Here is a 12,411-nt window from a genome sequence, read left to right on the forward strand (position 1 = left end):
GGTTCAAAAAAAGCCTCCAGAACATTGTATTTCCTGCCTCATGCTACAGTTCCAAGAAAGATGATTTTTTGTTGAAAAGCAGTATAGGCTGAGCCTCATTATTCACGTGGGTTCCATTCCAAGCACTCACATGGATGGCAAAAAACGCACTATAGCAAATCAATTTAAAAAACAAAATTTCTTTGCTCCAGTGATTTAAAAACAGCCTTGCTGACCTTTGTGATGCAAGATAAGAGTCATTAAGAAGACAATCCATCTATCAGTCCTCCTCTAAGTCCTTACAAAGGCGTTTTACTCAGTTCCTCCCTTCACCAATGCAAAGATCACCTTTCTTTCACATGCTCAGGGGGAAGGGAGGGGTCATCTGGAGAGAGAAGGATAGATTGTCAGCCAACTGCCCTCTCTCTCTCATTAAGGAGGCTATTGTTAAAGGACTGTTCAGTTTTTTAAACTCATTTTAAAGGGGTGCATTTTTTCCCTTCTCCAGGAATCAGCATATTCCTTCTCATTTGCAGTGGCCATTCGTGTTGAGTCAAATCTGTGTATAAAAAATCCATGCATAAATAGGTTGGACCTGTAATATTGTATAGCTACCAACTTAATAAACCACATCTGATTTAAATAAAACATTTAAAAATTAATTTTTCAAAATGCCAATTATTTTTATGCTCATTACTATGTTGCTATCTGTGAGTTTAATACTCTGAAAGTTATATAACCATAAAAGATTAAACTGTAATAGCCTTTGAATATTCACTGTTCAAACCTTTCCACAGCCCCAGTATGATCACTTTACTAAATGTGTCAATTTGTACATAACACCTATTTAGGCTTAAGAGATTTTGACCGCATGTGCAATTTTGTTGGAGGCTCAGTCCCCATATTTCTTGAAAGTAACAAAGGCAGTTGCATAACCAAGGGTTGCAATGTTAGCCTAAACATTTAAAGGAATGGGGAGGGGATGAGTGGATACAGGTTGTCTGTTTGAGAAGTTATTCTGTACGCATTAAACATAAGGAACAGTAAGCCTATGATGTAAATCCAGAGTATGAAGGAGTCTCGCCAATATCTAATAATAGCACTTCAGCTTCTGTTGCACTAAGTACTATTTGCAAGTGTTTCGTTGGAATCCTTAAAGCTGAAGGATCTTTGGCCTTTTTACTTGCACTGCAATCCAGGCAACATCACCATGGGCCCTTCTATTTACTGTACAATAGCTACACCAGGTTTGTGACCAAGCATACAATGGACAACGAGCTGCAGAAAATCATGACTCTGGGAATTGTTAACACATGTATCCAAATGTGCACGTCTCAATCTCAGAGTGCTGGCTCAAGCTATTCTGCTATTTGATTTTGATTCGATTTCGAGAACCTTTATTGGCATTAAAACAAATTTTAAGCAGGACACAGGAAACATTAAAAAAAAAGATAAATACAGTCTATACAACAAGGTTCTGTTCACAACATAGAATTCAAGTTGGTGGAACGCATGAGGATGTTTTCCTTATGACAGCTAACAAATAGTCAGCAACTAAATCAGTGGTAGCCACAGAAATATCTTCCAAAAGGAAAGGCAGGGAGTCATCAGGTGAACCAGAGAGGGCAGATGCAAGGGAGGGCAGCCAGATGCAAGGGAGGGCACCAGGATGAGGTCTCTTGTTATCTGGTGTGCTTCCTGGGGCATTTGGTGGGCCGCTGTGAGATACAGGAAGCTGGACTAGATGGGTCTATGGCCTGATCCAGTGGGGCTGTTCTTATGTTCTTATGACAGAATTGGATCTAGAAAGATATTAAGTCTGGGGAGCATAAAGGCCCGTCTCTTATTTGGATTGATTTGTTCCCTAAAATAATTGGCAACACGGTCAAAAGATCGCAATAGGCCAAAATAGTGGGAGGAGCAGGTGGGATTGATGTTAGAAAATAATAACTGGGTTTCGACTTCAAAAAGTCTGGATGATGATGGAATGGGCCTGATTGAGACCAGTGTCGGCAAGTGATTCTAGGGTAATATCCAAGGATTGAAGTTTGGCTTCGAGGAGTCTGAACCAAATAGATGTATAGGAATCTTTTAGGAGATCATAGAGAAGGGAATCAGGCTGAGAATTTAAATGGAGACACAACCAGAATTTGAAGGCTAAAGACCACGCCATGGTGGAAGGGAGACGGATTCCAAGTTCCAGGGCAATTCTGCTATTCTAGATCAGGGGTGTCCAAAGTTTTTGGCAGGAGGGCCACACTGTCTCTCTGACACTGTGTGTCAGAAGGATTAATTTAAGGATTAAGGAAAAAAAAGGATTAATTTACATTTAAAATCTGAATAAATTTACATAAGTTTACATAAATGAATATATTAAATATGAACTTATAAGAATGAATGAAGGTCTTGCAATAACCTATAAAAGGCCTTGCACAAAGCAAAGCCAGCCTTTCCTTTGCTGCCACTACTGCATCACAGACATGAAACAACAAGCAGTGGAGGGAGCCCTCATCTCCCAGCTCATGTGAGAGGTCAAACAGCTGCCCTCAGGCTGAGTGCAGTTGTGTCCGGCCAGTGTGAGCTCCAACAAATCTCCGGAGGGCCAGAGGCTCATTGGAGACTGAGGGCTCCTTGAGGGCTGCATTGAGAGGCCCTGAGGGCCGCAAGTGGCCCCAGGGCCGGGGTTTGGGCACCCCTGTTCTAGATGGAACTTAACTTCCTCCAATATCCCCTGTTGTCCTGGAGGGAGCATATTGCCTTTTTCAGATATTTCTGGATGCTGCAGGGGGTGCAATGCCAAGCATTGACTGCAGTGATAAGGTAGATTCCCCCAGCCTGAGGATCCTCTCAGAGCAGAAGTACAGGTCACAAGACACACAGGGCTGCTGCTTAAAGTGGCACTCTTTTGCTATATTTTTCTCTCCCTCCTCCCTCTGCATCTTATATCCTAACATCGCTACTCTCTGTGTTGTCCTGCTCCATATCACTGGCTATTGATAGCAGGAGAGTAGAACACTCAGAACAATGCCATGAGACAAGCTGTACCACATGCATAGTACCTCAGCTTTTTTGCACTGTACCATAGGGAGAGAGGCAAAACTGACAGGGGATTGCCATTTCTGGTGGTAGCACCATGTCTTTTGTAACATTTAGTCGTGCCCTCAGACTCTGAACTGCTTCTCTTCCCCTGCGTGGTCCTGCACCATTCTCAGCAGAGGAGAGGGTGCACACACCCCCAATTTGGTAGGTAACAAGGGAGAACACAGCTAGGCCCAGGAACCGGCGTCTTAATTCCCACCACATTATCAATGAGATAAATGTTAAATTACGAACAGATTTATCAAGGGGTGACACTTAGGGTGCAATCCTAACCCACTTTCCAGCACCAACATAAAGGCAATGCAGCTCCGAGATAAGGGAACAAGCATTCCCTTACTTTGAGGAGGCCTCCATGAGCAGGGCTTTTTTTCTAATGGAACGCGGGGGGACGGAGTTCCGGCACCTTTTTGCAGGGGCCCCTCCCCTTCGGAGGCATTCCAGGAGGGGGAGAGCAAAATAGAGGCATTCGCTGGGTGGGTGCTGGGGGGTGCAGGGTGGGTGGGCGCCTGGCCCCTGCCTGACCACACAACGACCCCCTCCTGCCCCCATCTCCAAGCTCTCGCCTGAGCCCAGCCTGCCTCCCCTCCCCCTGCGCTCTGCTTCCCCACGCAGCTTCCACGCCGGTGGAGGGTGCGGGGGACATGCGCCAACGCCGAGGAGGAGGACGACGGACGGATAGCCAGCCAGCCAGGGAGACGGGCTGCGGCACCCATGGAATGCCCAGGTACTGGCTTGGCGGCGGAGGAGGAGGGGAAGGAAGCTGGCTGGTGCAGCCCCCATGCCAATCTGCAGCACGAGCCTAGGCATGTCTACTCAGAAGTATGTCTCATTGTGCTCAGTGGGGCTTGCTCCTGGGAAAGGGTGCATAGCCTTGCAGCCTGAGAGCCCAAGCATGTCTACTCAGAAGTAAGTTCCACTGTGTTCAATGGGACTTACTCCCAGGAAAGTGTCATAGCCTTGCAGCCTGAGTAGACAGGCAGAGGAAGGGCTCTGAGACTGCAGTCCTCTCCACACTTTCCTGGGAGGAAGCCCCACTGCCTCTAGTGGGACTGAATTCTGAGTAGACAGGCACAGGAGGGGCTCTGAGGCTGCAGTCCTGTCCACACTTTCCTGGGAGGAAGACCCACTGCCTCTAATGGGACTGACTTCTGAGTAGACAGGCACAGGATTGGGCCCTGAGGCTGCCATCCTATCCACAGTAAGCCCCATTCACTAAAGTGGACTTTTGAGTAGACATGCATAGGATTGGGCTCTTAGGCTGCAATCCTAGGCACTTTCCTGGAAGTAAGCTCCATTGACTAGAACGAGAGTTACTTCAGAGTAGACATACGTAGGATTGGGCTCTTAATCCTGGCAGAGATATATATCTGCACCCGTTTTCACACGCTAAGGGCAGGTGAAAAGGGATTCTACGTGTGTACAACGTGCTGTCCAGCCTTGCCAGAGATCCTCCTCATCCTTCCCCCACAAGCATGCCCTCCGCCAGCCAGCGTTTGCAGCTCCTCTCCAGCAATGCAAAGCAGCTGCTCAGGGCAGCAGAGAACATACAATTGCATGCCAAGCACCTTCACAAAGACACAGAGTATTCTGATACCTGAATTAAATCATATTTAATGGCTTGTTTGCAAACGTAGCTGTTTCTATGTGCACCTAAGGACCCCTTTCGTGTAAGAATTCCTCTTTTGTTCTTACTCCCACAGTTGCTTAGTAATTTTAATACATGGAACTCATGTAAGCCATTTTCCGAAATCCATTCACTGCTTCCTCTCCTCGAAGTAGTGCCACACTACATACTACACGCTACAAATGCACCTGTACAGTATTTTTCCCCATGTGTAGAAAAAGTAGCTAGGGGGAAGGGGATGTGGAGATTGACAGCCCAATCCTATGCATGTCTACTCAGAAGTAAGTTCATCTTACTTACATAAAAGCACATAAAAAATATTTTATTTCTCCAATAAAAAATGGCTTAAAAATTAATTTAATTAATTAATTAATTACAAGATTAACAAGTAGTGAGTTCCTGAACCTTTTTATTTACAAAAAAAGCACTGTCCGTGAGTAACACCCAACTGCAGGATGCAGCACATGTCCCATCAGCACTGCTATGCTATGCCAGTGCTGGAAAATGGGTTAGGATTTGGGCCTTAGTTAAATAACTCCTCTGTGTGTCTACTCAGAAATGTATTCAATGGGGTTTGCTCTCATGGAAGTGTGTATAGAATTGCAGCCTCAGAGTCCAATTCTATGCATGTGTACTCAGAGATAAATCCCTTTATAGTCAAAGGTGCTTACTCCCAGGTAAGTGTGAATAGAATTGTGGCCACACAGCCCAATCCTATCCACACTTTCCTGGGAGTAAGCCCCATTGACTATAATGGGAGTTACTTCTGAGTAGACATGCATAGGATTGGGCTCTCAGTCAGTTAACAACACAGGCCAACACACATTTTGCTTCCTTAAACATTACACCAATTCCTGTGTATATTTGGGGTGCTGATTCCAAAAATGGCATCCATTTTGCCCTATCATGTCTAGTTTTGGAGACACGGCATAGCCTCTTTAGTGAATGGTTCAAGCAGCTTCCTCATGAGGAAGCCTACACCATGGCTGCTGAGGAAGCAGCATGAGGAAGCTGCTTGAACCATTCACTAATGAGGCTATATTATATATATCTCCAAAACTAGATGTGACAGGGCAAAACAGATGCCATTTTTGGAATTGGCACCCCAAATTCAAATCAAACCACCATAAAGTTTGGGAAAAACTTTTCTGACCCTCAATTTTGTACGCCTGTGTAATAACTGATTAAATCTGCATCTATTTGCATATAAATAGTCCTGGGGGGGAACATGATTTTTTTTCTTTTTTGGATGATAGCTACACAAGCTGCTGCAGGCACTGCTTAGAAGTGGCATTCCTTCCTGTGTCCATGAGCAGGAAGGAAGAATACCTCTTTTAAGATTCACTTGTCACCCACTTTTTTAAGTACAGTACTTGCATTAAAGATAGTTTAAAAAAAGACACCCAAATAGTCAGGACTACATTTTGATGTTTTTTTAAAATAAATTAATTCTACCCAATTAGTTGACAAATGTTATAGCCCTAGATTTATTGCAACAAACAGACTGATCTATCCCATTGCAAACATTATTAAAATATATGGGCTAGGCACCAGTGGAGGATTCCCAAGATCTCAACAGATCTCGTGCTTCCAGAAGAATGCTACAATCAACTGTCCATTAAATGGAGTGATACTTAACACATTTTTGGATAAATAAGAGCAAAATTGGCTGCATAGAGTTAGTAATGATTCATCAAAATCAAAGCGTTAATAACAAAGCCTAAATGTGAAATTCAACCACAATAGAGTTTTGGTCTAGCCAAGCAGAATAACAATGTTTAAACAAAGGCTGTGCTCAGCTGGGACAGAGAATTTCAGCCAGATGAAGATATATTCACAAGATCACCTGTTTTTGCTTTGGTTCAGATAAAGCGATAAATGACAGAATGCAATTTATAACCATGCAACACTTCATAAGGTGCCTAAATTTAAACATTAACTGGTATCATGCATAGTTACAGTACCTGGTAAAAATCAAAAGGATTTACTCCCAAGTAAGAAATTTTAGGAGTCAAAACTATTCAGGTGTTCTTATGCAATTATAATTGACTTTCGACTTCACTTTCTCCTGTCCAGCAACATATCAAGCTGGTTACCAAACCACCCTTACATCTGTGTTTACTCAGAAGCAAGTTCCATTCATTTCAATGGAAGAGAAACATGGTGACCAACGGTATAATCCTATGCATGATTATTTGGAACTAAGTCCCACTGAACATCATGGAACTTACTTCCAAGAAAACATGCACAGGACTGCACTGTGATAGCATGAACAGCAAAATCAAATTCAAATATTCCTTAGCCATGAACTCACTAGGTGGTCTTAGACAAGCCATTTTCCTCTCAGCCCTAGCAATCCTCCCCATCAGCAGTATGGTAATCATGTCCTGCCTTACATGGCTGTTTCATAGATAACTAAAAAAATGTACATGAACTACTGTGATAAAACCTCAGATATGGGTGAATGCCCTGGGGGAATTCCCAGGGCCTCCCAGTGCCTTAAAAGGAATTTAAAATGTCACTTCTGGTATCATGGAGAAGCCAGATACCTCTGGAGGGCGTGCACAAGCTGGTGGGGGATATGATCCGCAGATAAGTGAATCCACGGATATGCCCCCCTTCGTATTTGAAATATGCTATATCAATGATCATCACTATCTTGATGAGAAAGAAGTTTAAGTGGAAGCAACACTGCAGATCTGGATGCCCTGCTCTACACTCTCAGGTGCATGAGTACCTTTAGTTTTAAAAAATAATTCTGTCCCTACGTATGTATGGAGCCCACGTATGTATGGAGTTTACTAGTTTGACTACCCAAACACATGCCTAGTTATTCACAGGAAGTTCCCTTGCAGCAAGTCAGAAAATGAAAGGAAGCCTCATAATAGATCTTGTCTCAATCAATTCACTGCTGATTTCAACACAATTTTTGGAGTTGAACTTTCAATAATGGTGTGATAGAATTCCTGAGGTTTCATCCTTAGAGCTATGTATTTTATAATATAGAGAGAACATTTTGCCCACTTTGTCATGGCCTCTTTAGCTTTCTGCTAAATTAAAAATGCACAACACCCATTTATGAATACATCTACATCTAGCAGAAGTAGATTACCAGGTTGCAGCCCAATCCTAATGCCAGGCAGCACAAGTGGCCTATATGCTGCCCCAGCAACAGCCACAGCAAATGTGCCATAAAGCACATTGTGGCAGCCAGGAAAGACAGCAGCGAGGAGGCCAGTGCCAGTTGGCAGCTCATCAGGACCCAGGAGCAATGTTTCCCACCGAGTGGTGGGGAGGTGTCCCTGGATGGGTGGAGGGGAGCAGGAAGGTGGGGAGGGGTGAAACTGGGTGGAGGAGGGCAGGCTAGGAGCGGTTTAGGCCCAGGAGGGGGCAGAGACAGCAGCTTCTGCCGCCGCCGAATCCTATCCTGCCTCCTGGGTGTCAAACACAGGACTCTTCAGTTCTGCACAAGTTATTGAGCTGGCACAGGTCCTAGTTGACCCAAAGGGGCTGCCAGGGCCCAACACAGGGTAAGGGAATGGAAGTTCCCTTACCCTGAGGAGACTTTCGGCTGCTTCCCTATGGGATACAGCAGTGGCCATTCCAGGGCTGCTGTACCGCGTGGGGCAGACCCAAAAGGATTGGAATGTTAGACAATCCAACGTATCACACTCAACTTGCATGCTCACCCCCCCTTGTTCATGAAGAAATTCTCTCTTGTTAATCCACAAGATCCAGAATATTAAGCCACATTCTTTTGTCATTCTCCAAACCTGGAAGATGTACTTTACAAACCATGATATGAAACCAGGGCTTGATCTTGGTTCCGTTTCCTACTTTATAAGCCATAGGGAAACTACACTTCTGGGGTTCAGTCAACACATCAAACTGATTTTACAAGTCAGAATTCCTCCATCACAGCTCTACACACAAAAGGGCAGAAGAGGTTCACATAGCTTGGTTCACTGTTTGGTTCACATAGCTTACTGTGTTGTGTGAAGTGAACCCCATCGTTAAATAATACTTAGTTTGCCAATCACAACTAGCCCTCAAAAAGTCAACAGGAGAGAAAGTTTAACATGTACTGAACTCTTTCCTATTGAAATCCATATAGGATCCAAATGTACTAACTGGGTGAATCATACCCAAACAAACAGCATATGTGTGTATATAAAAGATTATTTGAATTTCATAAATGCACTATGTTATTTAAAACCCTCAAACATACACTTTGGACAATTGTATACGTAATAACTACTCTCCATATGCAAATGAATAAAACAAGTATCAGAACTATTCCTTCCTATAATGAATCCATGTTCAACTGTTGGGTCCTGACCCACAACTGCCATTGCATGTTCTGTTCAAGATAACAAACGTGGAAAGGAAGAGGGGGAAGAGAAGAAGAAAATCTGACAGCTACACATGTTAAGCAGCCTCAAGTAAGCAACCTTGGGAGGGAGAAATTTTTAGTGGCTAAGAGTGCAAAGTATACATGTCTACTCAGAAGAAAGTCCCACTATGTTCAATGGTGGTTACTCTCAGGTAAGTGTATATAGGATCACAGCCTATGTTTCAGAGCATGGTTGCTTATCCCTTCCTCTGACTGCCATTTCCCTCTGCAACTTCCTCCAGATGCTTTTTATCCCTCCACAAGGCTCAAGATGGGGCTCATGTTTGCAGAAGTAATCCTAAAATTCCATTGGAGAAGCATCTGGGGGAGGCAGTGTAAAAAGCAGGAAGGGAACAGAAAGCATTAATTCTCCTCCTCAATTCTCTTCTGCTAAAAGCTTACCCCTCCAAAGGAGCTTGAAGCAGCAGTAGCTGTCAAGGCTTAAATACAAATGTTTGCATGTAATGTGTAGTTTGGCCCAGAGTCAGAAAGAAAAAGAACACAGGGAAGAAATATGGACACATTTACAGGAAAACGTTCAAAGCTATCTCCTGTTGCAAGCTCAGATTCAACATGGATCTTGCCTTTGAAAGACTGAAGACTACTGCTACTACTGCAGTATGTTTGTGCCTGTGTGTGTGTTTTTACAAGGCAAGAACCAGGCTATTTTGCCAGTTGGCCTAAGGCTGTTTAAGTCACAAGTGCATTTTCATTTTGTTTGGAGACCCAGTTATGCTTGGCTTCAGCCCACATTTACAGTATTCAAGAGAAAGTTCTATGACCTCAGGCAGGGTTGCTGACCACAGTCCTGAAATCTGGGGCGAGGTTTTCTGCTTTTCAAAGACATGAGATTTCAAGCCTCTGCAGGGGTTTTGGTGCTGAGCAAGTGTTGGTCTAAAAACCATACCCACTTATGCCTGAAAAAATTCAGACATCATCCCCATGGGCTCCAATAGGGCCTACTTCCAATAAAGCAATACCAAGATCCCCACTCTGATTTCTGTTCTCCTTCCTCATATCAGCCACTTCAAATTCCCTCCAGTTACAGCAGTGTTAAATGTAATATCTCAGTGGAACCGGTGGGGCTCTCCACTAAATTTCTAAAGCACAACCAAGAGAAGCCAGCCAAAGACTGGAAACTGTGTTCCATTCCAACCACTAGCTCTGCCACCAATTCTAACTTCCCCATCAGCACCTGCACTATCCATCAACTGGTTTCCTATCTTCAAAGGCAATCATGGAAATGTATTAATGCATACATTTGTCGCTTTGGAGGGGGATCTACTGATCAATTGCATGCACTTAAAATGGAAGACAGCCCAGTGCTGACTATCCTAAAGCTTCTACATTTTTTTTTTAAATCAGCATGCAGCAAAGGTAGATCCTCCTCAACAGGCAAGATCAAGGAAGAAAATCCGAGACTTGGGAAGCAGGAAAGGACAGCAGGGGTCTCTTAAGTAGGTCCTTTTGGCAGTTGGAGGAGTTAATGACAACCGATGAGCCGCTGGGGGAAGAAAAGGCAGATTTAAGTTGCAGCAAAACAGGATCAAAGAGGATTGCAGAGTTAATGCTAATAAGGCAGCCTTGAAAAGCGCCAGCTGGCTAAAGAAAGGGGATGGGGATGCTGTTGGCAATGAGAAGGCGAGGTTGGAAAGCGTCCCCCTCCGCAGTCGCGCTGGAATGGGGTGGGGGCTTAATCCTGCCCACAGTTTCCTGGGCATAAGCCCCACTGACTATAATGGGACTTACTTCCAAGTAGACTTGCATAGGATGGGGCTCTTATGCTACAATCCTACCCACTCTTTCCTGGGAGTAAGCTCCACTGACTCTGACGGGACTTACTTCCGAGTAGAAATGCCTGGGATTGTGCTCTTACAGATCTGACTGGGGAGGAGGTTCCCCCGGGAGCAGAGAAAGGCTGGTACCCACCAGGTCTCCTCCTCGTCCTCTTTCCGGCCACAGCAGTGCTCCCCCTGCAGATCCAGCACCTCCACCTCGTCCAGGACTGTAGCCGGGGGGAGGCTGACGGGGGAGGCGGCGGCGGCGGCTTCCACTTGTCCGGTGGAATCGCCTCCTCCGGCAGGCGCCGGCTTGAAGTAGACGAAGGGTTCTGCTTGGTACAGGCTGGGCGTGCAGGCCGGGAAGCTGGCGGCGGGCTGGGGCTGGATGGCCGCGGGGAGCAGCAGCGGCTGGAGCGGGCTGCCGGGGCCCGGGCTGGGCGCCGCGGACGTGGCGGTGGCGGTGGCCCGGCTGCGCAGCTGCTCGTTCTGCTTCTCCAGCTTGCGCACCAGCTCCTGCAGCTTCTTCACCTCCAGCTCGGCGCTCACCGCGCCCGCCGCCGGCTTCACCTCCGCCACGATGGGCTTCAGCAGCGCTGCCTCCATGCCCGCAGGAGGACGGGGCGCGCCGGCAGCCGCGGAGCCTTCTCGCCGCCGCCAGGGAAGGGAGCCAAGCGCAGCGCCGCGGCCCGCACACGCACCTCGCGCCGCCACCAACCCCGGGCGGCGCGCCCCCTCCCACTCATCCGCGGGCCGCGAAAGGCACACAATGGGAACAAAGCGGGGCGGGGACACGCTAATGAGCGGCTGGGGGCGGGCTTGGGCCGGGGAGGAGGCCAGGAGGCTCCGCCCAGCAGGGGGAATGCTTTTTCAGGCTTAAGCCTTTCTGCACAACGTTGCATACACGCAACGGGGACCGGCAAAGGCTGCAATCATACCCACACTTTCCTGGGAGTAAGCTCTATTGACTGTAATGATTATTACTTCTGAGCAGACATGCATAGGATGGGGCTCTCAGACTGCAATCCTAGCCACACTTACCTAGGAGTAAGACCCACTGACTATAATGGAACTTACTGCTGAGTAGCATGTATGCACTGCTGAAACAGAGAGGCCTGCGTTGGCTCGGTCATGTCGTGAGAATGGATGATGGCCGGATCCCAAAGGATCTCCTCTATGGAGAACTCGTGCAAGGAAAGCGCCCTACAGGTAGACCACAGCTGCGATACAAGGACATCTGCAAGAGGGATCTGAAGGCCTTAGGAGTGGACCTCAACAAGTGGGAAACCCTGGCCTCTGAGCGGCCTGCTTGGAGGCAGGCTGTGCAGCATGGCCTTTCCCAGTTTGAAGAGTGCCTCAGGCCAACAGGCTGAGTCAAAGAAGGAAGGCCCATAACCAGGGAGACAGATCAGGGACAGACTGATACCATAGTCTTTCGAGACTGAAGGTTGCCAACATAGACTGCTGAGTAGATAGATATAGGATTGTGTCCAAAAATGGGTTAAAGAGGGAGAGAAGGAAGGCTGAGAGTATAGTAT

The 12,411-nt window shown here is 46.2% G+C and overlaps 1 protein-coding gene across 1 annotated transcript in view; it reads right to left on the reverse strand.

Annotated features, from left to right (window-relative positions):
• The window catches only part of SLAIN1 (SLAIN motif family member 1), a 55,010-nt gene extending 43,531 nt beyond the window's left edge, over positions 1–11,479 (reverse strand). Inside the window, exon 1 of the mRNA XM_066621866.1 lies at positions 11,025–11,479. Coding sequence (XP_066477963.1) covers positions 11,025–11,479 — 455 coding nt within the window. The remainder of the gene's footprint in view (positions 1–11,024) is intronic.
• Positions 11,480–12,411: the final 932 nt, after the last annotated feature.

This window comes from Tiliqua scincoides, chromosome 3 (genome assembly GCF_035046505.1).
Source record: "Tiliqua scincoides isolate rTilSci1 chromosome 3, rTilSci1.hap2, whole genome shotgun sequence".
NCBI classification, from domain to species: Eukaryota; Metazoa; Chordata; class Lepidosauria; order Squamata; family Scincidae; genus Tiliqua; species Tiliqua scincoides.